Genomic DNA, 27915 nt, shown 5'->3' with positions numbered 1-27915 from the left:
TAGTTGATTCAGATGATTAGGTTAATAGCTCGTTTAGAGAACCTTTTCATGATATGCTAATTTTTTTGAGATAGGAATTTTGGGTTTTCATGAGCTCTATGCCAAAATCTTCAATATTAAAACAATAAAAGGATTGTACTACTTCAGTTGGTGTGTAATGAATCTAAAATATATGAAAGTCTAATGTTTATCAGTACATTACAGAAAATAATGAACTTTATCACAATATGCTATTTTTTTGAGAAGGACCTGTATATGTCTATTAAAATCATCTAAGTATCCCCCCTGTCCACCTTATAAATACCGAAATATAAAATCTTATAACCTGCTTGTCCGGTCACCAATCTGCCCAAGGAGCGGCGTTTCATCTCAAAATGCGCCCAGCCAGCCGCTCCCAACTGCCGTTCTGAAGCCCCGCCCAGCTCATCAATATTCACTTCGCTTTATGCGCATGCGCCGGGCACTTGAGTCGGGAGAGTTGTAGCCGCCGCCCAGCGAAGTGAATATTGATGAGCTGGGCGGTGCTTCAGAACGGCAGTTGGGAGCGGCTGGCTGGGCGCATTTTGAGATGAAACGCCGCCCCTTATGCAGATTGGTGACCGGACAAGCAGGTTATAAAACTTTATATTTCGGTATTTATAAGGTGGACAGGGGGGATACTTAGATAATTTTAATAGACTTTATAAGACCTGTACTGACATATATATACCTAAAAATGCTAATTGGGCCTGTCAGTGTCCCTTTAAGGACCTTGACAAATCTAGTTAGATTGTCAGTTCATCCCTGGATAAAGAGGTTTATAAGATCATCCTCCAGACCTAATCCGTCCATTAGGCCCAGATCATCCCCTTGGGATCTTAATGTGGTCCTTTCTAGTATAACTCAAAGTCCATTTGAACCTACACTCACCTAAAGAATTATTAGGAACACCTGTTCTATTTCTCATTAATGCGATTATCTAGTCAACCAATCACATGGCAGTTGCTTCAATGCATGTAGGGTTGTGGTCCTGGTCAAGACAATCTCCTGAACTCCAAATTGAATGTCAGAATGGGAAAGAAAGGTGGGCTACAACAGCAGAGGACCCCACCGGGTACCACTCATCTCCACTACAAATAGGAAAAAGAGGCTACAATTTGCACGAGCTCACCAAAATTGTACTGTTGAAGACTGGAAAAATGTTGCCTGGTCTGATGAGTCTCGATTTCTGTTGAGACATTCAAATGGTAGAGTCCGAATTTGGCGTAAACAGAATGAGAACATGTATCCATCATGCCTTGTTACCACTGTGCAGGCTGGTGGTGGTGGTGTAATAGTGTGGGGGGGTGTTTTCTGGGCACACTTTAGGCCCCTTAGTGCCAATTGGCCATCGTTTAAATGCCACAGGCTACCTGAGCATTGTTTCTGACCATGTCCATCCCTTCATGACCACCATGTACCCATCCTCTGATGGCTACTTCCAGCATGATAATGCACCATGTCACAAAGCTTGAATCATTTCAAATTGGTGTCTTGAACATGACAATGAGTTCACTGTACTAAAATGGCCCCACAGTCACCAGATCTCAACCCAATAGAGCATCTTTGGGATGTGGTGGAACGGGAGCTTCATGCCCTGGATGTGCATCCCTCAAATCTCCATCAACTGCAAGATGCTATCCTATCAATATGGGCCAACATTTCTAAAGAATGCTATCAGCACCTTGTTGAATCAATGCCACGTAGAATTAAGGCAGTTCTGAAGGCAAAAGGGGGTCCAACACCGTATTAGTATGGTGTTCCTAATAATTCTTTAGGTGAGTGTATAGATTCTATCCCTGTAAGAATGTTATCATACAAGACAGCTTCTCTAGTGGCAATTACCTCAGCTAGACGGGTGGGGGAGATTCCACCTTATCTGCCTTTCCTCCTTCTACCTTTGTGTTGGATGAAAGGATCGTATTTAAAGGGGTTGTCTGGGTTCAGAGCTGAACCCTGACATACCCATATTTTCACCCAGACAGCCCCACCGATGTTGGCATCGGAGCATCTCATGCTCCGATGCGCTCCCTTGCCCTGCGCAGTGTGTTAGATGACGTCACCGGCTCTGATGGGCGTGCTTTAGCGCTGCTCTAGCAGTTTTACTGGCTAGGGCAGCGCTAAAGCCCGCCCATTAGAGCTGGGGACGTCACTGGGCTTCCTTGCAGCCCCATGGAGAGCCCGGTACGTCACCGGAACTCCTGAAAATGCCTTTGCCCTGCGTGATTTAGCGCAAGGCAAAGAAGACCATTGGAGCATAAACTGCTCCGATGCTCAAGTCAGGGGGGCTGCCTGGGTGAAAGTGGAGGTATGTCCGGGTTCAGAGCTGAACCTGGTCAACCCCATTAAACCAGACCCAACTTTTTTACCAAAGGTAGTTTCGGTTTTTCATGGATCCCAAGAAATCATTATATTTTCATTCTGCCAGAATCCCAAAAAGGAAGGTGAAGAGGGGTTCCATAAACTAGATGTAAGAAGGTGTGTTTGCAAATACTTAGTCAACTAAGGAGTAGAGGAAGGCCTCTCAGTTAACTCAATTTCAGGGAGGCTGCGACTTGGAACTCTCCAAACACCTTTTATAAACATTACATCTAGTCAGGACTTTATTATCTTGGGGAGAAAAGTTCTGCAGGCTGTATGTAATAGAAGTGAATGTTTCACTGTATATAGAATTATTTCAGTCTTATGGATCTTGTCACAAACTGAGGGTACTTTCACATTTAAGTTAAACTTTTCTGGTATTGATATCTGTCCTAGGGGCTCAATACCGGAAAAGAACTGATCAGTTTTTTCCTAATGCATTCTGAATGGAGAGCAATGTGTTCAGTATGCATCAGGATGTCTTCAGTTCAGTCACTGAACAGCTTTTGGCCGGAGAAAATACTGCAGCATGCTGCGGTGTATTCTCCATACAAAATGCCGGATCCCGCCCCCTTCCCTTCCCCCCGGGCATGCGCAGACTTTTAAAAAAATGTGAAAGAGATACCAGATCAGTTTTTCCAGATGACAACCGGAGAGACGGATCCGGTATTGCAATGCATTTGTGAGACTGAATCCAACAACACAATTGTGACAGTACCCCGAAGAGTGGAGAGAGGAGGGTCCTTTTAAAAATCTGGGAAGTTCCTGTTTCCTGTCCGGGGAGGATCTCATAGGTGCTGTCATGGGCTCATGGAAAACGGATTACCAGTAAGTGTAATCTATGTATTTCTGTTGAACTAGGGCTCATACACACGACCGTTGTTTTGCGGTCCATTTTTCACAGATCCGTTGTTCCGTATCGGAGGTTTTTTTCTCTCTGATTTAAGTCCTTTTCCGTTCTGTTATTCCACAAAACATATCCGTATGGTTTCCGTATACGATCCGTTTTTTGCAGATCGGAAACGGTAACTTATTAATCACCAAACACATGAGCAATATGGGCTGGGCATAGCATTTCTACAGTATGGATCCGCGAAATACGGATGTGTTTTGTGTGCGTTCCGTATTTTTTGCAGACCCATTGACTTGAAAGGGGCCTTGGACCGTGATTTGCGGACAATAGGACATGCATTTCTTTTTTTGTGGAACGGAAATGGAATGCACACGGAGTACCTTCCATTGTTTTTGCGGACCCATGAGCCCTTAAAGAGATGTGATAAGATTTAGACTTGTTTGATGCAGAGGTAACACGCCTGCACTTGTAGATACATATGGTAAAAAACCTTACCAGCCACTGTCCTCACCAGGACGTACATTTGATACGACGAGCATACATGGCTTATGCCGCCCTATTAATAATTTGTATCCTATCTGCAGCTGAGACCATGCGGCTGCTGTGAGGCTACGCCACTGCCGCCATGGTGATCTCAGTGAAACAGGCAGTTTCCTTCTTTCTTCCTCCTTTGATCCCCACTTTTAAATCCATAGAAATATATATAGCTATATCTTACTCTACAGTGAAAAGGAATTTTGTGGGTGCATTACATACCATATGTATCTCTGGGGCTCTATGTGAGAGACTATTTTGTATGCAGGGCAGGAAGGGGTTAACAAAGAGCTACTTGCAGTGCATCCTGGGAGATACAGGTGCTTGAGCTGCTGCCCACCCATAGAAAGGGAAGAAAATCCTCTGGATATGTGAGTAAAGACTGTTTTAAGTTTGTGGTATAACTCCTTTTAAAGGGCTTCTGTCACCCCCACTAAACCTTTTTTTTTTTGCTTACTTATAATCCCTAGACTGCGATTTATGCCTACATAATCTAATCATTTTGGTCCTGTAGATTTTGTTTAAAACATGCTTTTAAAATATGCAAATTACCTTGCTACCAGCAAGTAGGGCGGCTACTTGCTGGTAGCAGCCGCATCCTCCGATCCTAAAGACGCCCCCTCCGCATTGTGATTGAGAGGGCCAGGGAACGGAATCGTTCTCTGCTGGCCCGGCCTGTTTGCATTCAAAATCTGGCGCCTGCGCCGCGGCCGTACCTGTCTTCAATCGGCGCAGGCGCACTGAGAGGCGGCCGCTTCATCCTCAATGTGCCTGCGCTGATGACGTCACATCTACACCCGGCGCAGGCGCATTGAGGATGGAGCGGACGACACCAGATTTTGAATGCAAACAGGCAGGGCCAGCAGAGAACAATTCCGTTCCCTGGCCCTGTCGATCACAATGCGGAGGGGGCGTCTTTAGGATCGGAGGATGCGGCTGCTACCAGCAAGTAGCCGCCCTACTTGCTGGTAGCAAGGTAATTTGCATATTTTTAAAGCGTGTTTTAAACAAAATCTACTGGACCAAAATGAATAATTAGATTATGTAGGCATAAATCGCAGTGTAGGGATTATAAGTAAGCAAAAAAAAAAGGTTTAGTGGGGGTGACAGAAGCCCTTTAAGTTCCTCACTTTGTGGTAAAAAATGGGTTTATTGGCCATTGTATTGTGTAGATTGATCTTTCTCGGTCTATGGATTATGGTGTATGGACCTCTGTCCTGGTAATTGTCCACAATTGTCCATTTACTCTTTCTTCCCTTTAGTCCTCAGTGCAGTTCCTTCTTGAATAAATGAATTCTCCCTTTAGTATATTCCTGATGGAATGGGTGTCAGGTGTCAGGATTCAGCCTGTAAAACAGTGGTTCCTGCTGTCTAATAAAATAAATGCTTTGCTGACAGTAATAGAATATTGGTCGTGGTGGGAAGTAAATTGTACATTATACAGATTATCTTTAAAATGGTCCATCATTTTGGGTATGTCACATAGACGACCCCACACCAAAAAAGGAAGTTGTCTGTTAGGGTTGTCACAATACCAAAATCTTGATTGGATTTCGATACCACGCGAAAATAATAACACCGAAAAAGCCATGTATATTCCTCATTTAAGGAACATCCGGCCCATAATAGAACAGTTCTTTCCTATTTTTTTTGGGGGGGACAAGGTGACAAATCGTGCTTTTTTTTTTTTTTTTTCTGGGACGGCATTCACCACACAGGAGATTTTTTTATATATTTTAATAGCTTGGACTTTTTCGGGTGTGGCGATGTGTTTTTTTTTTTTTTTTTTATTGTTTATATACAGTATTTTATATGAAAGATTGGCAAAGGGGATGATTTGAGCTTTTAATATTTTGGTGTTTTGTTTTAAGATTGAATTTTTTTATTTTTATTTAATAACTATTATTCCCCTTAAGGGGCTAGATCCTGGGATCTTTTAATCCCTTGTCCTATTCACCCTAACAGAGCTCTGCATCCCAAATAGTAAAAGTGGTGATCATTTGGTAGTTTTCTGTATGTACTGTAGTTTTGTAACAAATCCATATTACATTTTTTTTGTAAAGGGGAAAAATGTAAAACACCCACCACCCCTCCCTTTCCTTTAAAGGGGTTCCCAGGGAATTAAGAAATTAAAATTACTGAAAATACTTCAGTAATCATTAGGAAAAATAAAATGGCCGCCGTCATAGTACACAGAAAACCTGACCGAATTACACAGGAGGTCAAGTTACTTAACAACACTGGGCTAAAGAGCGGCCTCATCCTTCTCTGATCTGCTTGTTAGGAATTATGATTCTGAATACAGCTGTTAAAGAGGACCTTTCACCAGAATAAAACTTCTAAAGTAACTATACAGGCCCAGGGATCTCCCTGCACTTACTGTTGTACCTGGGCGCCGCTCCGTTCTCCCGTTATTCCCTCCGGTATCTTCAGTTAGGCTCCACCCAGGGGAACCTGCCGGCGCCTCCTTCTCCCATGCTGCAGGCTTTTTTCTCTCTCAGGCTATGAGCTGAGCGATGTGATTGGCCAGCGCTACAGCATGGGAGAATGAGCCGACGGCAGGTTCCCCTGGGTGGAGCCTAACTATGAAGATACCGGAGGCAATAACGGGAGAACGGAACGGCGCCCAGGTATAACAGTAAGTGCAGGGAGATCCCTGGGCGCCGCTCTACATGCCTGTATAGTTACTTTAGAAGTTTTATGCTGGTGAAAGGTCCTCTTTAAGATCTTCAGCTGAATCTCCATGGGAATTGAGTTTTTGAGATATAAAGCACAAAGAGGACACAGTTGGGATTACCACCGTATGTCCTGTCCGTCCTCTCTGTGCTTCATGTCTCCTCATGAAATGCATTCCTACAGAGATCCAGCTGAATATTTTCTGTATTTAGGATCATGTTCTCCAACAAGAAGAGCAGAGAGGAGGATGATCAGCTCTTTAGCTCAGTGTTATGAAGTAACTTTTCCTCCTGTGTATAGGACAGGTTTTGTGTACTATGACGGCGGCCATTTTATTTTTCCTAATGATTGCTTCCTAGAGAAAATGAGCCATTATAACTAATGAGAAGTATTTAGGAATATATTTACAATAGTCATTTTATAGTAATTGTATTAATTCCTGGAGAACTCCTTTAAGTTGCTGCTGTTATGACAGGTTCGGTTGATAATTTGACTGGGTATATATAATAAACGAACAATATGGTTTTCATAGATTATTGCACCGGGTTCAATGAAATGTTTCGGTTAAGAATATTGTATGACCTTTCTTCTTCCTTTCAGGCTTGTTGTGGAGGACGAGGATGAAGAGGATGGCAACTCAAGAGATAGTTACTTACCCACTCTCGTAATGTCTGATGTACTTGTGGAAGGCTTCAAAAAGAGACTGGATGAATCTCTCACCAGAAAAATAGTGGATTCTATGTAAGTGGTCAATTGTCTTATTTGTAGCTGGATTTCTGAGAATTGGTGTAAATAAATGTGCCCAAGAAATTAATTCACTAGAACTGTTTGAGAGGGAAAGGGGGCAAAATGAAGTAAAACTACATGCATTAACCCCTTCAGCCTCCGTGATGAACCGGTATGTCACGGTGGTTGGGGGAATGTATGGAGCAGGCTGCTGCAGTGTGCCTGCTCCATACGTGGTGGGTGCTGGCTCCGTCTGCCCTACCGATCGGCACCCCGCAGTGAAATTGCATGACTCAGATTGGTTACCATGGCAGCCTGGACGCTTCTGAAGCTTCCCAGGCCTGCCATGTATGAGGCATAGTTCAGCAGGGAGCATGGTATAATGCAATTCACCCTAAGGCCTCATTCACATGTTGGTGATTTCGAGCCAAAACCAAGTGCGGCTCTAAACATAGAACAGGTGCAGATCTTTCCCTTATACCTTATCTCTATGGAGGCTCCAATCCTGGTTTTGGCTCACAATCGCTGATGGAAATCGTTGACTGACACTGATGTGTGAATGAGGCTTGATAGATCTCTTTTAGGGTGAATCGGACAAGGGATCAAAAGATCCCAGTTTTTCGCCCCCTAAGGGGGCTAAGTTATAAGAGTAAAAAAAAAACATAAATTACTTTCCCCGCTTTTCCAATTTACATCTAAAAAAATAAATATCAGGTATCGTCTGAACTATTAAATTTTTTTTTTTTTTAAACTCCTGTGCAGCGAACACAGTAAACGAAGAAAAACACACGATTCTCAATTTTTTATTTTATTTTTGTCACATCCCCCCCCCCCCCCCAAAAAAAAGTGATCAGAAAGTCATACGTACCACAAAAATTGTACCAATAAAAACTACAGTTCTTATGTACAGTTTTCTCGCTCATATCATTGGGGGACACAGGACCATGGGTATAGCTTGCTGCTGCCACTAGGAGGCGACACTAGGCTGAAAGCTGTTTGCTCCTCCCCTGCAGGCTATACCCCCTCCAGCCTGGAGAGAGCATATCAGTTTTTAGCTTAGTGTCGTAGGAGGCAGACCTCCCTGCTTTGCAGGGTGGCGCTTTGATTTTTTATTATTTTTTTATTTCATTTTTTATTTTTTCCAGTATCCGGATGGGGGGTCCAGGGTCGCTTGCGTCCCTGCATCCCCGGGAGGCGGGCCGGTGTACCTTGGTCACCGCCTTGCCGCCCCAAGAAGAAAAAGCGGACCAGGGCAGCCTCGCTCCCCTGCTTCCCCCCCAGCTACAGGACTACCCTCTCTTCAGCCCTCCTCTGCCCGGACCCCTGTTGCCTGGTGCCAGCGGTCGTTGGGTGGTCCTGCTGGTGTTACAACTGAGGGTGAAGTCTACAGATGAAGATGGGTAAGTGACTCGCCTCCCAGGCCCCCACTCTCGGATAACAGCGTGCCGTACTGCACGGCACCAGTGCCCCTGAGCGCCCCCCCCCCCCCCTCCACCCGCGCCCCCGCACCCGTGTGCGTTCCGCCGGCACCTGTCTCGGACCTATCCGCCGTCCGCTCCGTCTCCCTCCGTTCTTCGCCGCTGCATCGCATACAGCAGTATCTTTCTGTGCGATCGCAGCCGGCACTGCGGAGGGCAGATGCGCTACCTGCTGAAGAACTTCGCGGCGCGCCGGGACCTTCGTTACCGCACGGCGGTGTCGGGCTCTCCCCCTCTTCTGACCTCGGGGCCAGTCACAGCGCGGTCGCCCTTTCTGGGCAGCCATATTATCGGGGTCTTTAGGCACGCCGGCCGCGGCTGCGGTCACGTGCACAGGGGTGGGCGGCGCTTGCGGCCTTCTTCATTATCCTGCCGCTCCCGGGCTGTCAGGGGGCGTGGCTTATTCTCCCGCCCTGCTGAAACTTCCTCTTCCTCCCGGCGCAGCGTGGTGGACACAGGACCTGGGCTCTCGCTCCACTCTGGTAGGAGATAGATACCCCGTTCAGCAGGATATCAAACCATGTCTGACCCGGCCACTGACCCCCCTCAGGCAACCTGTGTGACCACTCACTATGCCTGTTCAGTGTGTTCAGCCAAATTCCCTCGGGGCCAGTCACTCTCACTGTGCTCGGCTTGTCAGAAGCCTGCGCAGAGCAATCCCCCTAGAACACTGCAGCCCACAGAAGCCTTAGATCGCCCTGTTCAGGGGGAACCAGACTGGGCAAGGTCCCTGTCTCGGGCAGTGGAGGACCTCTCTAAGGTCTCCCATTCCACCCTTTCTCTGTTGGGTCGTTTGGTAGAAAAGTCGCCACCGGTGCAATCCGCGCAACCGCATTGCACACAACCCAGAGGCAGGCCTCCTAGTAAGCGCCCCAGAGCAGGTAACCGTTCCTCCTCTGACGCCTCAGCATCCCCCCCTGCTCCTGGATCCCAGTCACAGGCGTCCTCCCTGTTAGGCGACGCACTGTCAGAGGGTGAGCTTGGGGATTCGGATGCGGATATGGATCTGGAGCACTCTTCTCAGATTGCTTCCATGGTGGATAGCCTGATTTCGGCAATAAAGGACACCTTCCGGGTTCAGGAGGATCTTCCCTCCACTAGCCAACAAGGGGTGTCGTTTCTGCGTGCGAAACAGACTCCTAAGGCATTCCCGTTGCACGAAGATTTTTCTATTGTGGTGAACAAGGCTTGGGACCAGCCAGGTTTGCGTTTTGTTATCCCAAAACGTCTGGACCTTCTCTACCCCTTTCCACGCGAGACAGTGGAACTGTGGTCCTCCCCGCCGAAGGTGGATCCGCCGGTGGCTCGACTGGCAAAATCTACGACTATTCCGGTAGCGGATGGTTCTTCACTCCAGGATCCGGTGGACCGTCGCGTAGAGTCGCTCGCCAAGTCAATCTTTACGGCGAGCGGTTCGGCACTGCGTCCGATTTTCGCGTCCGCCTGGGTAGCCAAGGCGGTTTCGGAGTGGTCCATCCGGTTAAGCCAGGACATTTTGTCCAACCTCCCGCCTGCTGAGCTCGAGTTGTCTGCGCTCCAAATTTCACATGCGGGAAAATATATCTGTGAAGCGGCTCTGGATGCTGGGTCGATGGTTGCCCGTGCCTCAGCTCTCACCACTTCGGTCCGCAGGGAGTTATGGCTCAAGGCCTGGAAGGCTGATTCTTCCTCTAAACGCTCTCTCCTAAAGCTTCCGTTTTCTGGGGCTCGGCTTTTCGGGCCAAAACTGGATGTCATAATCTCAGAAGCAACGGGAGGCAAAAGCACCCATCTGCCCCAACCCAAAGCGAAGCGGCCTTTTCAGTCCAGACCTGCGTCTTCACGCTTCCAGTCCTTTCGCCGTTTCTCGGGCACCCGTTCAGTTCCCACCTCCGCGGCGGGACCACCCAACCAGGATCGGCGGAGGGGCCCTTCCTTTAAGCCCCAGCAGGCTTGGCGTCCGCGTGCCCAGCAACCTCGCACAGCGCCAAGTAAGCAGCCTTCCGCATGAAGGTTTGTCCCCACCCTCTCAGGTGGGGGGGCGTCTTCTCCTGTTCCAGGACATTTGGCACGCCCACATTCCGGACGCATGGACGCTCGAGGTAGTTTCCTCGGGCTACAAAATAGAATTCAGGTCCCTTCCCCCCAACCGTTTCTTCCCTTCCCAGCCTCCCAGGGATCCCGTCCGGGCCGCGGCTTTCTTGAACGCCGTCCAGTCCCTACTTCTGCGGGGGGTGATTTCTCCGGTACCTCCAGAAGAGCGTTTCACAGGTTTTTATTCCAACCTGTTTGTGGTCCCCAAGAAGGAGGGCGATGTGAGACCGGTGCTGGACCTCAAACTTCTGAATCACTATCTACGGGTTCAGAGGTTCAGAATGGAATCTCTTCGCTCCGTGGTAGCCTCATTGGTGCAGGGGGAGCACATGGCGTCTTTGGACGTACAAGATGCGTATCTCCACATACCTATCGCTGCCATGCACCAACGTTTCCTCCGATTTGCCATCCAGTCGGATCACTTCCAATTCGTCGCGCTGCCATTCGGTCTGGCGACGGCCCCGCGGGTGTTCACGAAGGTTCTGGCGCCCCTTCTGGGGATTCTGCGGTCCAGAGGCATTACTCTTCTCCCATACCTGGACGACATTTTAGTCAAAGCCCCGTCAGCGTCGCAATGCGCAGACAGCCTTCGGATTACGATGAGCACGCTCACTCGCTTCGGTTGGATTCTCAACCGAAGGAAGTCATGCCTGTCTCCGACCACTCGGATCAGGTTCCTGGGTATGACGTTGGACTCAGAGGCCGCCGTGGTCCGTCTCCCTCTGGACAAGAGATTGGGCATTCAGAAGGCAGTGGTTCTGCTCACCCGGCATCGCAAGGTATCGATTCGCAACTGCATGCGAGTTCTGGGGCTGATGGTGGCCTCATTCGAGGCGGTACCGTTTGCCCAGTTCCACACCAGGGAGTTTCAGCGGCTCATCCTGTCCTCCTGGGACAAGTCCCGGGATTCACTGGACCTCAGGATCTCGCTGCCTCAGCCCGTTCGCGAGGCTCTCGCCTGGTGGATGAATCCGGACCACCTGTCGTCAGGGAAGTCGTTCCTGCCGGTGTCATTGACGGTGATTACGACCGACGCCAGCCTCCGCGGTTGGGGAGGGGTCTTCGGTACTCGGACAGCCCAAGGTGTCTGGTCTCTGTCGGAGTCCAGACTACCCATCAATATCCTGGAGCTCCGGGCCATTTACCTCTCCCTTTGCCATTGGACCACCGATTTGCGGGGCCGTCCGGTCAGGATACAGTCGGACAACGCCACAGCGGTCGCCTACATCAATCACCAGGGGGGGGACGCGCAGCGGACCGGTGATGGACGAGGCCGCGAGGATTCTGCAGTGGGCGGAAGCCCATGTCCCGGTGATCTCGGCGATCTTCATCCCGGGCGTGGACAATTGGACGGCGGATTTCCTCAGCCGAACGACGGTGGACTCGGGGGAGTGGGCTCTCCACCCGGAGGTGTTCGAGGACCTTTGTCTCCGGTGGGGTCGCCCGGAAGTGGACCTAATGGCATCTCGGTTGAACCACAAACTCCCGTGCTTCCTGTCTCGCGCAAGGGATCCGATGGCCTACGACGTAGACGCACTCGTGGCACCGTGGGACGACTTCAGTTTCCTGTACGTATTCCCGCCGCTGCCGCTCCTGCCGCGGATTCTTCGCAGAATCAGGATGGAGGGTGTTCAGACGCTCCTAATTGCCCCAGACTGGCCGCGCCGAGCTTGGTACTCGGAGCTCGTTCTGCTCCTGGGGGACGCGCCGTGGCCTCTTCCACTCAGGCCCGACCTGCTCTCACAGGGCCCGGTCTTCCACCAGGGTTTACATACGCTGCGTTTGACGGCGTGGCTATTGAAACCTTCCTGCTGAAGAACAGGGGTTTCTCGGATGCGGTCGTTCGCACGATGATTAGGGCTCGGAAGCCCTCCTCCGCGAGAATCTACTATCGTACGTGGAGGTCGTTCTTGAAATTCTGTGAGGACAGGGGCCTCCCCTCTAGGAGGTTCTCCCTCCCTACGGTGTTGGCCTTTCTCCAAGCGGGTTTGGAGCTGGGTCTGGCCCTAAGTTCGCTGAAAGGGCAGGTTTCGGCCCTTTCCATATTTTTCCAGCGTACGCTGGCGGTGCTGGGGCCCGTCAAGACCTTCATGCAGGGTGTTGCGCACACCGCGGTTCCGTATCGGCCGCCGTTGCATCCCTGGGACCTGAATTTGGTGCTGGTGGCACTTCAGTCCGGGCCGTTTGAACCCCTGCGAGAAGTCTCCCTCCGCATGTTGTCATGGAAGGTCGCATTCCTGGTTGCCATTACGTCAATACGTCGGGTGTCGGAACTGGCGGCACTGTCGTGCAAGGAGCCCTTCTTGGTGTTCCATCAGGATAAGGTGGTGCTCCGGACGGTGCCGTCGTTTCTGCCGAAGGTGGTGTCGGCGTTCCATGTCAATGAGGACATTGTCCTCCCCTCGCTTTGCCCTAAACCTTCCCATCCTAGGGAAGTGGCGCTTCATCGTCTGGATGTAGTGCAGGCCTTACGGATCTACCTGGCCGCAGTAGCCTCCTTTAGGCGAGCGGATTCTCTGTTCCTAGTTCCGGAGGGTCCTCGGAAGGGTTTGGCGGCATCCAAGGTGGCGATTGCTCGGTGGATTAGATTGGCCATTCACGAGGCCTACCGCTCCAAAGGCAGGGTTCCTCCGCCTGGCGTCACGGCTCACTCTGCCAGGGCGGTCGGGGCTTCTTGGGCACACTTTCACCACGCTTCGGCGTCTCAATTGTGTAAGGCAGCGACTTGGTCTTCGTTGCACACCTTCACCAAGTTTTACAAGGTGCATTCGTTCGCATCGGCGGATGCTGCTCTTGGCCGTAGGATCTTACAGGCCGCAGTGTAGTGGCTCGACTGGAGGTGGAGTCAGCGGTTTTCCCACCCTGGGGACTGCTTTAGGACGTCCCATGGTCCTGTGTCCCCCAATGATATGAGCGAGAAAACGAGATTTTTGTGAACTCACCTTGTAAAATCTCTTTCTCGCTTTATTCATTGGGGGACACAGCACCCACCCATTGTTGTTGGTTTCTACTGAGACCAGTGGTCCAAGTTACCGGTTGGGACTGAGGTCAGGTTCGGTTGTTTGGTTGGACTGTGGTCTTCCTGTTTTGTTCTGTTTCGGTATGTTTCTCCTACTGCTGAAGCACAAACTGATATGCTCTCTCCAGGCTGGAGGGGGTATAGCCTGCAGGGGAGGAGCAAACAGCTTTCAGCCTAGTGTCGCCTCCTAGTGGCAGCAGCAAGCTATACCCATGGTCCTGTGTCCCCCAATGAATAAAGCGAGAAAGAGATTTTACAAGGTGAGTTCACAAAAATCTCGTTTTTATGGCTACAAAAAATTTTCTTTTTTTCGAAGGTTTATATATTTTTTTTAACCGCTTGCTGCACACCTAACGCCGAAGGGCGTCAGTGCTGCGGCGCTCTCAGGCTACACTAACGCCGATTGGCGTCATCTCACGTGAGCTGAGATTTCCTGTGAACGTGCGCACACAGGCGCGCGCATTCACAGGATTGGAAGGTAAGCGAGTGGATCTGCAGCCTGCCAGCGGCGATCGTTCGCTGGCAGGCTGTAGATGCGATATTTTTTTAATTTTTTTTTATTTTTTTTAGCCCCTAACAGGTATATTAGACGCTGTTTTGATAACGGCGTCTAATATACCTGCTACCTGGTCCTCTGGTGGTCCCTTTTGCTTGGATCGACCACCAGAGGACACAGGCAGCTCTGTAAAACACCACTACACTACACCCCCCCCCCCTTCCTGTCACTTATTAACCCCTTATTAACCCCTGATCACCCCATATAGACTCCCTGATCACCCCCCTGTCATTGATCACCCCCTTGTAAGGCTGGCTCTATTCAGAGGTCCGTATGTGTTTTGCGGATCCACGGATCGGATCCGCAAAAATATGGACGTCTGAATGGAGCCTGACAGAGGGGTGATCACCCCATATAGACTCCCTGATAACCCCCCTGTCATTGATCACCCCCCTGTAAGGCTCCATTCAGACGTCCGTATGCGTTTTGCGGATCCGATCCATGTATCCGTGGATCCGTAAAAAACATATGGACATCTGAATGGAGCCTTACAGGGGGGTGATCACCCCATATACACTCCCTGATCACCCCCCTGTCCTTGATCACCCCCCTGAAAAGCTCCATGCAGACATTTTTTTTGGCCCAAGTTAGCAGGAAATTGGTTTTTTTTTTCTAACAAAGTCTCATATTCCACCAACTTGTGTCAAAAAATAAAATCTCACATGAACTCACCATACCCCTCACGGAATCCAAATGTGTAAAATTTTTTAGACATTTATATTCCAAACTTCTTCTTACGCTTTAGGGCCCCTAAAATGCCAGGGCAGTATAAATACCCCACATGTGACCCCATTTTGGAAAGAAGACACCCCAAGGTATTCGCTGAGGGGCATATTGAGTCCATGAAAGATTGAAATTTGTGTCCCAAGTTAGTGGAAAGGGAGACTTTGTGAGAAAAAACAAAAATCAATTTCCACTAACTTGTGCCAAAAAAATAAATTAAAATTCTATGAACTCGCCATGCCCCTCATTGTATACCTTGGGGTGTCTTCTTTCCAAAATGTGGTCACATGTGGGGTATTTATACTGCCCTGGCATTTTAGGGGCCCTAAAGCGTGAGAAGAAGTCTGGGATCCAAATGTCTAAAAATGCCCTCCTAAAAGGAATTTGGGCCCCTTTGCACATCTAGGCTGCAAAAAAGTGTCACACATCTGGTATCGCCGTACTCAGGAGAAGTTGGGCAATGTGTTTTAGGGTGTCATTTTTTTATATATACCCATGCTGGGTTAGATAAATATCTTGGTCAAATGCCAACTTTGTATAAAAAAAAATGGGAAAAGTTGTCTTTTGCCGAGATATTTCTCTCACCCAGCATGGGTATATGTAAAATGACACCCCAAAACACATTGCCCAACTTCTCCTGAGTACGGCGATACCAGATGTGTGACACCTTTTTTGCATCCTAGGTGGGCAAAGGGGCCCACATTCCAAAGAGCACCTTTAGGATTTCACAGGTTCAAATCATCATTTTCCGCTAACTTGTGACAAAAAATAAAAAGTTCTATGAACTCACTATGCCCATCAGCGAATACCTTAGGGTGTCTACTTTCCAAAATGGGTTCATTTGTGGGGTTTTTCTACTGTCTGGGCATTGTAGAACCTCAGGAAACATGACAGTGCTTAGAAAGTCAGAGCTGCTTCAAAAAGCGGAAATTCACATTTTTGTACCATAGTTTGTAAACGCTATAGCTTTTACCCAAACCATTTTTTTTTTTTTTTACCCAAACATTTTTTTTTTTTATCAAAGACCTGTAGAACAATAAATGTAGAGAAATTTATATATGGATGTCGTTTTAAAAAAATTTTACAACTGAAAGTGAAAAATGTCGTTTTTTATTTTTTTTATTTTGTTAAATTTCGATTAATAACAAAAAAAGTAAAAATGTCAGCAGCAATGAAATACCTCCAAATGAAAGCTCTATTAGTGAGAAGAAAAGGAGGTAAAATTAATTTGTGTGGTAAGTTGCATGACCGAGCAATAAAGCGTTAAAGTTGTGGAGTGCCGATTTGTAAAAAAAAAAGGGCCTGGTCACTAGGTGGGTATAAACCTGTGGTTAAAGTAGAAAAAAACACTACAAGTTTGGTATCGCTGTAATTGTATTGAGCCGCATGGGCCTGGTACTTAAGGGGATAAAAGAGAATATATCACAGTGGAGCACACTGCAGTAACCATGTAGTGCACATCTCCGAGAACAAGGGCCATTGTCTGGCCCACTCTGGAACTTTTTGCACCCTCTATACATGATGGTGCCATTGTTAAGGCTCTGTCATATATCCATACTTGACAAGTCCTGAGTTTAAAGAGGACCTTTCACCGTTCCTGACATGCCTGTTTTAATAGCCTAATGCATTCCCCATGTAATACCAATTCTGGACCATCTAGTCTTATGGCTCTGTTGTGCCATTATATTATTCCTGCTAGAAATTATGAATTAATAGAAATAATAAAGGAATGGCACAACAGTCATAAGAACAGATCCTGCAGATTTGGTATTACATGGGGAATGCAGGTTACTAAAACGAGTGTGTCAGGAGAGGGGACGGTTCCTTTTTAAAGCTCTGGACAGTGGCTTCTTCTCAGAGTTAGGGTCCATTCACACGTCCGCAATTCTGTTCCGCATTTTGTGGACTGGAATTGCGGACCCATCCATTTCTATAGGGCCACACGATGTGCTGCCCGGATCTGGAAATGCGGACCCGCACTTCCAGGTCCGCATTTCCGTTCCTGAAAAAAAATAGAACATGTCCTATTGTACGCAATTGCGGACAAGATTAGGCATATTCTATTATAGTGCCGGCAATGTGCGGTCCGCAAAATGCAAAACGCACATTGCCGGTGTCTGTGTTTTTTGCGTATCCATGGATCCGCAAAACACACACGGATGTGTGAATAGATCCTTAGGGGGAGCCTGTATCACATAGGTGTGCACTGCATGATTATTACAATGTGTACATTGTCACGTAGTCTCCCTTATACATGGCTGTGCAACTAATGTATTTCTGGTTAAATGTCCCCTCTCCAGACGTGTCTTAGTAAATTGTATTCCACATGAAACGACCGTTCTAGAGCATCATTTCTTATGACTGTTAGATGTTTATAAATTGACAACTGGGTGTTACTAGTTAGGGATGTGTCTCTGTGCAGGGACACACCTGCTGCCTTCAGTCAGTTGGTGGGGGTGCAAGGTGTTTGACCCCCACTGCTTATATTGATGACCTTTCCTAAGAATACGTCATCAATATCTATAACCCAGAAAACCCCTTTAAGCTCACTCAGATTTCCTAAATAAAAAACATCCTAGTATTTAGATGAGAACCGTGGGATTATCCCTAGTCAGCGCCTTCATGCACTAAAAGTAGTTGTTGGCAACTTTTCTTAAAGTGTCTGCAAATTTTAAACCTTTTTTATTTATGTGAAAGGAAGCCATAGCTATTCAGGTCAAAACTTGAGCGTTCTCTTTGCCAATTCTGATTCAGAGTAATTATTTATTACGACATTGGCGCACGTATCTTTGCTTTGCAGCTGTGAGTCAGTGAATTACTCAATGCAAAATGTACATGTGGCAGTAGTTTGTGCCGAGCACTGTACATATGATATGGGCCCAGGAGCCGTGCCCCTACTATCCGGACCAATCTTGGTCTTTGATCTTGGCTATTTAACCCCTTAGATGCTGTGGCTAAGGCATCTAGGTAGTTTGAATTAGGAAGAAAGATCCCTCGCTCAGCATGAACACCTAGGGTCCTAAACATGACTACTTTCCCACAACCAGTTTTTCAGTCAGTATTTGTAAACCTCTAGTGGGACCTACAGAGAAAAAAGCATAAAATGTTCTGGGCCCACTCCTGGTTCAGTCGTCATTTACACAACATTGTTTTGCGGTCCAAAAACCGTGGATCCACAAAACAGTGTAATAAGGTGGACAGTGCGGTAAGGTGTGTATATCCCACTCAAATACCTCAGCTAGGTGGGATAGCTAAAATCCAGGATGCAATAGTCTCAGCAACATGTAGGTTGCTGAGGCAAGGTTGTTTTTGGTATATTCTAGGCTGGATTTTAGTTGGATTGGCAGATAGGATGGAAGTGGAATATGCCAATCCACACCCTTCCAGGACAGGTGTTCCCTTGGTCCATGGAGGATCGCAGGTGAGGTCTGCAATAATCAGACTGTGATAAAGATTCTCCCAGGGTGTCAGTTTTTGGTGTTATCCGGGAACAGAGATCTGCAGAGCTCTGTAGTGGTCTCAGCCGGGTAGGCTGAGGGATCACGAGGCTAAGTGACAGCCTGTAATTTCAGGGACGCAGTGACTCCTGCAGCACAAGGGTTACAAGACCAGAGTCGGGAGGACTCTTATTTGCACAGCCTGGGGGCTGGTGAACTGTTTGACTATGAAAGCCGGGCATGATGCCGGTATGAATTGTAACCTGTAGTTGAGTCAGCGCTTCAGTTACTGTGTCTAGGTAGAGCCCAGATGGGCAGGTTTTTATTTTGTACTGTTTCTTTTGGTGCTTGTGTCGCAATAAAGCAGTTTGGTTATGAAAAATATGTGGTCTGAGAAGTGTGACCCCTGGAAGTGAGCTAACCCTCACAACGGATACAGACCATTTGCATGCTGCCATTTTCTTACTCCCGTCTGTAGAAATGGCCTTTATAATGCTACCTATAGGATATTTTTTGCGGGATGTTTTTTGCTGCCCCATTTGAAATTAATGGATGACCTGTCCATGCTGAAATCTGTGAAAACTTGGTCAGTGATGCCTCCGTGAAGATGTCTGAAGGTTCAGTGTGTGGTCCGTGTGTCATCCATGTTTCATGGACACTGTGCAGCTGAAAATAAATTTTCAAAAGGATCTTTTCCTAATGATCCATAAAACATGAATGACTCGATGCAATGAGTGTTGCGTCTGTGGTTTTCACGGACCCATAAACTGTAATGGACGTGATGGATCCGTGAACAGACTTTCCATGCTAAAACACGGATGTGTGAATACACAAATTAAAAAGAATGGGTATATGTGCTGTCTGTGAATGAAGTACACATACTGAAACCGCATCCCTGCCGCAAGCCCTGCGGCCTCTTCCTAGGCGAGTGACATCATGTGTCTCATTGAGCAGGTTTTTTTAGTGGAAATTATGCCACAATTCTGTCACATTTTGGTTTAGTAAATCCCCCCCCCCCCCAGCTATGGGGCTTGTTCTTGTCAAACCCTGATCACTCAATGACAACTTAACTTGTGTAAGCTGTGATTCGTAGAGTGCGAATTTCTGACAACTTTTTCTTACACTTGTAGGAGTCGTCCTTCTATGGAGCTTGTTCTTTGGAAACCCCAACCAGAATTCCTTGTGCATAAACTGGAGAGAATAGCCAGCAGCTACGAGGGTGATAAAGAAGCGTCAAAGGAAATCCAGAGCACACCTGCAGCGGCTCTCCTCCAGGAGATAACCCTGGCTGAGGAGCCATGTCCTTCTAATGTAGACCCTATGTGGAACAGAGATGAAGAAGAAATGGAGCTATAGTGGTGGTCTTACTACACCATGTCTCAGTGTGCTCCAGTTCCAGCAGACTTCTATGAAGAGACCATGTGACTGGAATATTGATTTCTGTTTTATGGACCCATTGTACGGGCACTTTTTTTTTTTTTTTCTTTTAAGAAGCTTTTCAAAAGCTGGATATCCAGCTGTGGTTTTCAGCTGTGTTGGTCATAGAGATACTTTGGCCTATGTACTCCTTATTCCAGGGAATTGATCTGTGCTGTTACAGTCGTAAGTCCACTTTTTGACCAGCCATGCGACAATATTAAGTCACACGGTGGGTGTCAGTTTTTCACAGTTGGGCAGAGCAGGAAAGTGTCATAGACGGTGCTGGGACTTCGGCCCTGGCAAATTTATTAACATGTACACCTGGAAACGGGTGTACATGTTGGCCAAGAACTAGGCCAGCCTGGGGCTTGCATATATTTTCCGTCAGACTCACAGCTGCCAGAGGATTAGCCACATTTTTGACGAGGCTCACACCTTGTCATAAATTGAGCTGATTCTTTGGCAGCGCAAGGGGGAAGAAGACTGGAGTGAAAACGCTGATCTTTATAAATGTGCTCCATCGTGTGCTTGCCTCTTAAGTGACACGTATTGACATGAGCAGTATTTAGGCTTTACAATTGTTGGCTTGAAGCATTGCATTTATTTTTGCGGATGGGACTGTTTTTATAAGTCTGTTTACATGAGCTGTATGTTTTTGTCTTAACACAGTGGATGGTTCAGTCCATTATTTTGTAGACTTTTGAAGTTGCTGTCTTGTGATGTAAGGGACCTGTAAATATTTTTCACACTAAAGTTTTTGGACATGAAATTAATTTAAAAAAAATATATAAAAATTCTTAAATGGTCTGTGTTGTATGTCAGTCCCAAAGGTTTTCCAAATCTATATTTGTGTTATATGATTTTATTGCAGATTTTGCTGCGGATTTCATCCTGTGCATCATCATGGATTACAAAGGTTGTCTGAGTTATATCTATATATGTTACGGTGGCTTATAAGATTATTAAAAATACATTTGTACTTTACTCATATTATTTATTCTGCAGAGTTTCTGAACGGCCGACCCCTGACGTCATCCACCAGACTCCGGTGGTGACGTCTCGTGTACAGGCTTCTCCCTGCCTTAGGGAGTGGCCCAGCTCTGTATACGGTGTGCCCGCACCCTTTGCGGACAAGAATAGGCATTTATATTGCCGGCGCCCGTTCCGTTCCGCAAATTGCAGAAGGCAACATGGGCGGCTTCCATTTTTGCGGATCCGCGGTTTGCGGACCGCAAAAAACAGCATGGCCGTGTGCATGAGGCCTAAATGTGACCTATAAACTGTACAACTCAATTGAAAAACCAGCTGAAATCTTTTAGTGGTACAGTTTGTAAGTCAAATTAAAGGTGGAAAAAAAGTTCTGAAATTATTTATCTTTGTCTCATTTTTATTTTTATTTTTTTACATCACAGAAACCTGACACTTTAACAGGGGTGTGTAGACTTTTTACATCCACTGTACATATAGCTTAGATATATATAGCTGTCATATAGCTTAGATATAGATATATTGATTTGTATTTAGAGATCTATAATATATATATATATATATATATATATATATATATATCTCATCCTAAAATCTAATTGTGAGAGGTACATACCATATGGGAATAAAAGGTTAAGGCCCCTTTCACACGGGCGAGATTTCCGCGCAGGTGCAATGCGTGAGGTGAACGCATTGCACCTGCACTGAATCCGACCCATTCATTTCTATAGGGCTGTGCACATGAGCGGTGATGGATCATGTAACGGACCATGTGATGAGCGTAGTGACGTCATCAAAGGTCCTATTCCTTACAGAACAAGACAGAAGAGATGGCGGCTGCGCGAATAAGGAATCTAGGAATTTTAATAAACTGCAAACTAAGCTGCAAAAACCAGTGTCAGGCAGCTTCTGCCAAGGCCAATAAGATAATGGGTTGCATCAAAAGGGGCATAGATGCCCGCGATCAGAACATAGTCCTACCACTTTACAAATCGTTAGTCAGACCACACATGGAGTACTGTGTACAGTTCTGGGCTCCTGTGAACAAGGCAGACATGGCAGAGCTGGAGAAGGTCCAGAAGAGGGCATCTAAAGTAATACCTGGAATGGGTAGACTACAGTAGCCTGAAAGATGATCAAAATTAGGGTTATTCACTTTAGAAAAAAGACGACTGAGAGGAGATCTAATTAATATGTATAAATATATCAGGGGTCAGTACAGAGATCTCTCCCATCATCTATTTATCCCCAGGACTGTGACTGTGACGAGGGGACATCCTCTGCGTCTGGAGGAAAGAAGGTTTGTACACAAACATAGAAGAGGATTCTGTACGGTAAGACCAGTGAGACTATGGAACTCTCTGCCTGAGGAGGTGGTGATGGTGAGTACAATAAAGGAATTCAAGAGGGACCTGGATGTATTTCTGGAGTGTAATAATATTACAGGCTATAGCTACTAGAGAGGGGTCGTTGATCCAGGCAGTTATCCGATTGTCTGATTGGAGTCGGGAAGGAATTTTTTATTCCCCTAAAGTGGGGGAAATTGGCTTCTACATCAGTTTTTTTTTTTTTGCCTTCCTCTGGATCAACTTGCAGGATGACAGGCTGAACTGGATGGACAAGTGTCTTTTTTCGGCCTTATGTACTATGTTACTATATATGTATGTGGAAATATATATAGTGAGCTATATCTCTATATACATACAGTATATGTGTGTGTGTGTGTGTGTGTGTGTATATATATATATATATATATATATATATATATATATATATATATATTACACACACATTTATTTTTATATATATATATATGTATAGTGATATATATTTACCGATCAATATATATATATATATAAGTATCAAAAGGATAAGGCAGCACTCCAGGTAAAGTGAAAAAAGGTGGATCTTTATTCCCTCTGCAACGTTTCAACCGTCTCGATGCGGTCTTTCTCAAGCATATCACACAGTGTCATACAGGGGTATATATACCCACAATCCATAGCAGGAGATTTAGAGTGACAATCAATCAATATACAACATCATTAATTCATAAAACGTATATAAAACATAATAAAGTGCTTTGTGCATAATAAAGTGAATCTGACACAAAGCACTTTATTATGTTTTATATACGTTTTATGAATTAATCATGTTGTATATTGATTGATTGTCACTCTAAATCTCCTGCTATGGATTGTGGGTATATATACCCCTGTATGACACTGTGTGATATGCTTGAGAAAGACCGCATCGAGACGGTTGAAACGTTGCAGAGGGAATAAAGATCCACCTTTTTTCACTTTACCTGGAGTGCTGCCTTATCCTTTTGATACTTATCTACATATAGCCGCCTGAGCCCACGGCTGTGAGGACGTGCACCAGTTTTCTGTCTTGTGCTGCTGAGACCCGCATTTTGTTTATATATATATATATATATATATATATATATATATATATATATATATATATATATATATATATATATATATATATATATATATATTATTTACACCCACAAATATTCATGAGGGAGAGCTCAGGCTTTATTACACGCCCCCACAGCTTTGCTGCAGCATGTAAACAAAGCAATAATAACAGAAACATGAAAATGTGTAAGTATGGGTTTTTCTCTTAACCCTTCGGATACCAGAGTTTTTTTTTCGTTTTCATTTTTCTTCCCTATTTTCCGTGAGCCATAACTTTTTTTATATTTCCAGTCACATAGCTGTATGAGGGGCTTATATTTTGCGGGACAAGTTGTACTTTCTAATCCCACCATTAATTATGGCATAAAATGTAGTGTGAAGTGGGGGAAAAAAAATTCAAAATGGGGTGGAATTGGAAAAAAAACGCAATCCCTCCACCGTTTTACGGGTTTTGTTTCCACAGCGTTTTGTTTATGGCAAAACTGACCCATGCCCTTCATTCTCTGGGTCAATACGATTACAACGATACCCCATATGTATAGGATTTTTATGTGTAAATAGTGTAAAAATAAATGTAACCTTTTGAGAACTTTTTTTACATCACCATATTTTGACCCCCATAACAGTTTTTATACTAATGTCTACTGAGCTGTTTAGGGGCTTATTTATTGCGGGCCAATTCATAGTTTTTATTGATACCATTTTGGAGTGTGCGTGACTTTTGGATCACATTTTATTTAATTTTTTGGGGTAAGAGAAGCAATGAAAAAATGGCAAATCGGACATTTTGACCCTTTTGTCCGTTACGCCATTTGCTGTATTTGATTTCTTTATTTTTTTATATTATGGGCGTATTCGGTCACGGTGATACCCAGGATGTTTATATTTATTGTTATTTAGTTTATTTTTTTATTATACGGAAAGTCGGGTGATTTAAACTTTTTTTAAATATATTTTGTTACTTAAATTTTTTTTTAAATCATTTTAAGGCTCATAAATGACCTTATAAATGATGTTTTAGAGTTTTTAATTTTGACCTATAAGGGATTTAAAAAAATGACAATTTCTTAGCATTTTGCTCATTTCTTCTGTTGGCCTGCCATCTGGTGGCCAAAATAAGAATTGCAGCATTAATGCTCTGAATTTCTTCATAGAGACTCAGAGCATTCAGCGCATGTACTGAAGTCCCGATTGGCCGCACAGGGCTTCAGTACTAAGCCCCCATTAAGGTGCCGTGATCTCACTTGATCACGGCATCTAAAGCATTTAATTACTGCGATCGGCATTATTGCCGGTTGCGATAATTAGCCGCAGGTCTCTGCTGTTTGAAACAGCAGAGACATGCCGGCCATGACACCCGCTGCACGCGCGAGCAGGCGTCATGCTTGTACATTTACTTCGCTGGTATTGAAAGGGTTAAGAAATCAATCTTAACTAATGTATATATATGTATGTCCTGATGAGTTTTAGAAGGTTTTTTTTTTTCCATAAGGCCTCATGCACACGACCGTTTTTCGGGTCCGCATCCGAGCCACAGTTTTTCACTTCAATGGGGCCGCAAAAGTCCTTGTGCTGTCCGCATCCTTTGCTCCGTTCCGAGGCCCCGCAAAAATTGCATGTCCTATTTTTTGTCCATTTTGCGAACAAGAATAGGCATGTCTACAATGGGCCACGCATTCCGTTCCGGCTTCCATTTTTTGTGGATCCGCGGTTTGCGGACCGCAAAAAATGCCACGGTCATGTACATGTAGCCTAACTCTGATAACCACTTTAAGGCCTCATGCACACGACCGTTGTTTTGGTCCGCATCCGAGCCACCGTTTTGGCGGCTCGGATGTGGACCCATTCACTTCAATGGGGCCGCAAAAGATGTGGGCAGCACTCTGTGTGCTGTCAATATAACATGTCCTATTCTTGTCCGCGCTTTGCGGACAAGAATAGGCATTTGTATTGCTGGCGCCCATTCCGCAAATTTGTGGAAGGCCACACGGGCAGCTTCCGTTTTTTGCGGATCCGGCCGTGTGCATGTAGCCTTATCCCTTTCCAGATAAACGTTCCTTTTTTTTGGTGATCCGTTTTTCAGTAAAACCTTCAGTTTTTTAATAAAGTTTCTGAATCCGTTCCGTGTTTCCGTTATTCCGTTTTTTTGGGGTTTTTTTCATCCATTTTCCTGTCAACGGATCCGCAAAATTGGATGACATTCGGATGGTTTTGTGCATGTCATCCGCATTTATGCGGATCCATTGCCTTGAATGGATAACGGACCCGAAAAACGGACAAAGTAGGACAAGCTTAATTTTTTTTTCAGGATCCGCATACTCGAAAATAGGAAAACGGAACGGATTCCGTGATTCGGACAGCACTATGATTGGTGTCCGCATTTTTGCAGAGGCAATTGAAATTAATGGATCCGAAAAAACGTTTCGATTTAAATCGGAACAGAAATGGAGTGTTATAACGGACGTGTGAATGGACCCTTAGGCCTAGTTCACACGAACGTTTTTTTTTGCGAGTGTACGGGTCCTTTTTTGTGTTCCGTATACGGAACCATTCACTTCAATGGTTCCGCAAAAAAACTGAATGTACTCTGTACGCATTCCCATTCCGTTTTTCCGTTCCGTTGAAAGATAGAACATGTCCTATATTTGGGCGCAAATCAAGTTCCGTGGCTCCATTCAAGTCAATGGGTCCGCAAAAAAATGGAACACATACGCAAATGCATCCGTATGTCTTCCGTATCCGTTCAGTTTTTTCTGAACCATCTATTGAAAATGTTATGCCCAGCCCAATTTTTTCTATGTAATTACTGTATATGGCATACGGAAAAAACGGAAAGGAAACAAACACAACGGAACTCAAAAACGGAACAACGTTTCCGTGAAAAACGGACCGCAAAAAACTATAAAAGCCATACGTTCGTGTGAACTAGGCCTTAGTCTGTGCGTAAATCATTTCTGCTTTCAGATTGGCACTTGATCATTTTCTGCTATTTTTTTTTAATCAATAGTTTTTATTGAGGATTTTTTTATTTATTTTTTAAAACAGGAAAATGATCATTGCAAGTGTTTTTTTTTTTTAACAGAAGATGTTGCGAACAGACAAGTTACAATTACAGGGAGTGCAGAATTATTAGGCAAGTTGTATTTTTGAGGATTAATTTTATTATTGAACAACAACCATGTTCTCAATGAACCCAAAAAACTCATTAATATCAAAGCTGAATATTTTTGGAAGTAGTTTTTAGTTTTAGCTATTTTAGGGGGATATCTGTGTGTGCAGGTGACTATTACTGAGCATAATTATTAGGCAACTTAACAAAAAACTAATATACACCCATTTCAATTATTTATTTTTGCCAGTGAAACCAATATAACATCTCAACATTCACAAATATACATTTTTGACATTCAAAAACAAAACAAAAACAAATCAGTGACCAATATAGCCACCTTTCTTTGCAAGGACATTCAAAAGCCTGCCATCCATGGATTCTGTCAGTGTTTTGATCTGTTCACTATCAACATTGCGTGCAGCAGCAACCACAGCCTCCCAGACATTGTTCAGAGAGGTGTACTGTTTTCCCTCCTTGTAAATCTCACATTTGATGATGGACCACAGGTTCTCAATGGGGTTCAGATCAGGTGAACAAGGAGGCCATGTCATTAGATTTTCTTCTTTTATACCCTTTCTTGCCAGCCACGCTGTGGAGTACTTGGACGCGTGTGATGGAGCATTGTCCTGCATGAAAATCATGTTTTTCTTGAAGGATGCAGACTTCTTCCTGTACCACTGCTTGAAGAAGGTGTCTTCCAGAAACTGGCAGTAGGACTGGGAGTTGAGCTTGACTCCATCCTCAACCCGAAAAGGCCCCACAAGCTCATCTTTGATGATACCAGACCAAACCAGTACTCCACCTCCACCTTGCTGGCGTCTGAGTCGGACTGGAGCTCTCTGCCCTTTACCAATCCAGCCACGGGCCCATCAAGACTCACTCTCATTTCATCAGTCCATAAAACCTTAGAAAAATCAGTCTTGAGATATTTCTTGGCCCAGTCTTGACATTTCAGCTGGTGTGTCTTGTTCAGTGGTGGTCGTCTTTCAGCCTTTCTTACCTTGGCCATGTCTCTGAGTATTGCACACCTTGTGCTTTTGGGCACTCCAGTGATGTTGCAGCTCTGAAATATGGCCAAACTGGTGGCAAGTGGCATCTTGGCAGCTGCACGCTTGACTTTTCTCAGTTCATGGGCAGTTATTTTGCGCCTTGGTTTTTGCACACGCTTCTTGCGACCCTGTTGACTATTTTGAATGAAACGCTTGATTGCACGATGATCATGCTTCAGAAACTTTGCAATTTTAAGAGTGCTGCATCCCTCTGCAAGATATCTCACTATTTTAGACTTTTCTGAGCCTGTCAAGTCCTTCTTTTGACCCATTTTGCCTAATAATTATGCACACCTGATATAGGGTGTTGATGTCATTAGACCACACCCCTTCTCATTACAGAGATGCACATCACCTAATATGCTTAATTGGTAGTAGGCTTTCGAGCCTATACAGCTTGGAGTAAGACAACACGCATAAAGAGGATGATGTGGTCAAAATACTCATTTGCCTAATAATTCTGCA

At 45.4% G+C, this 27915-nt stretch overlaps 1 protein-coding gene across 2 annotated transcripts in view; it reads left to right on the top strand.

The window, feature by feature from the left end:
• CCDC117 (coiled-coil domain containing 117) overlaps nucleotides 1-20857 on the top strand; it is a 29014-nt gene extending 8157 nt beyond the window's left edge. For both annotated transcript variants that reach the window (XM_044275836.1, XM_044275835.1), the window contains 2 exons: nucleotides 7043-7183; nucleotides 19585-20857. In XM_044275836.1, the coding sequence (XP_044131771.1) occupies nucleotides 7043-7183; nucleotides 19585-19810 (367 nt within the window). In that variant the 3' untranslated portion in view covers nucleotides 19811-20857. The remainder of the gene's footprint in view (nucleotides 1-7042; nucleotides 7184-19584) is intronic.
• Nucleotides 20858-27915: the final 7058 nt, after the last annotated feature.

This window comes from Bufo gargarizans, chromosome 1, assembly GCF_014858855.1.
Source record: "Bufo gargarizans isolate SCDJY-AF-19 chromosome 1, ASM1485885v1, whole genome shotgun sequence".
NCBI classification, from domain to species: domain Eukaryota; kingdom Metazoa; phylum Chordata; class Amphibia; order Anura; family Bufonidae; genus Bufo; species Bufo gargarizans.
The sequence above is the reverse complement of the archived record's forward strand: the minus strand, read 5'-3'. Positions and strand labels throughout refer to the sequence as shown.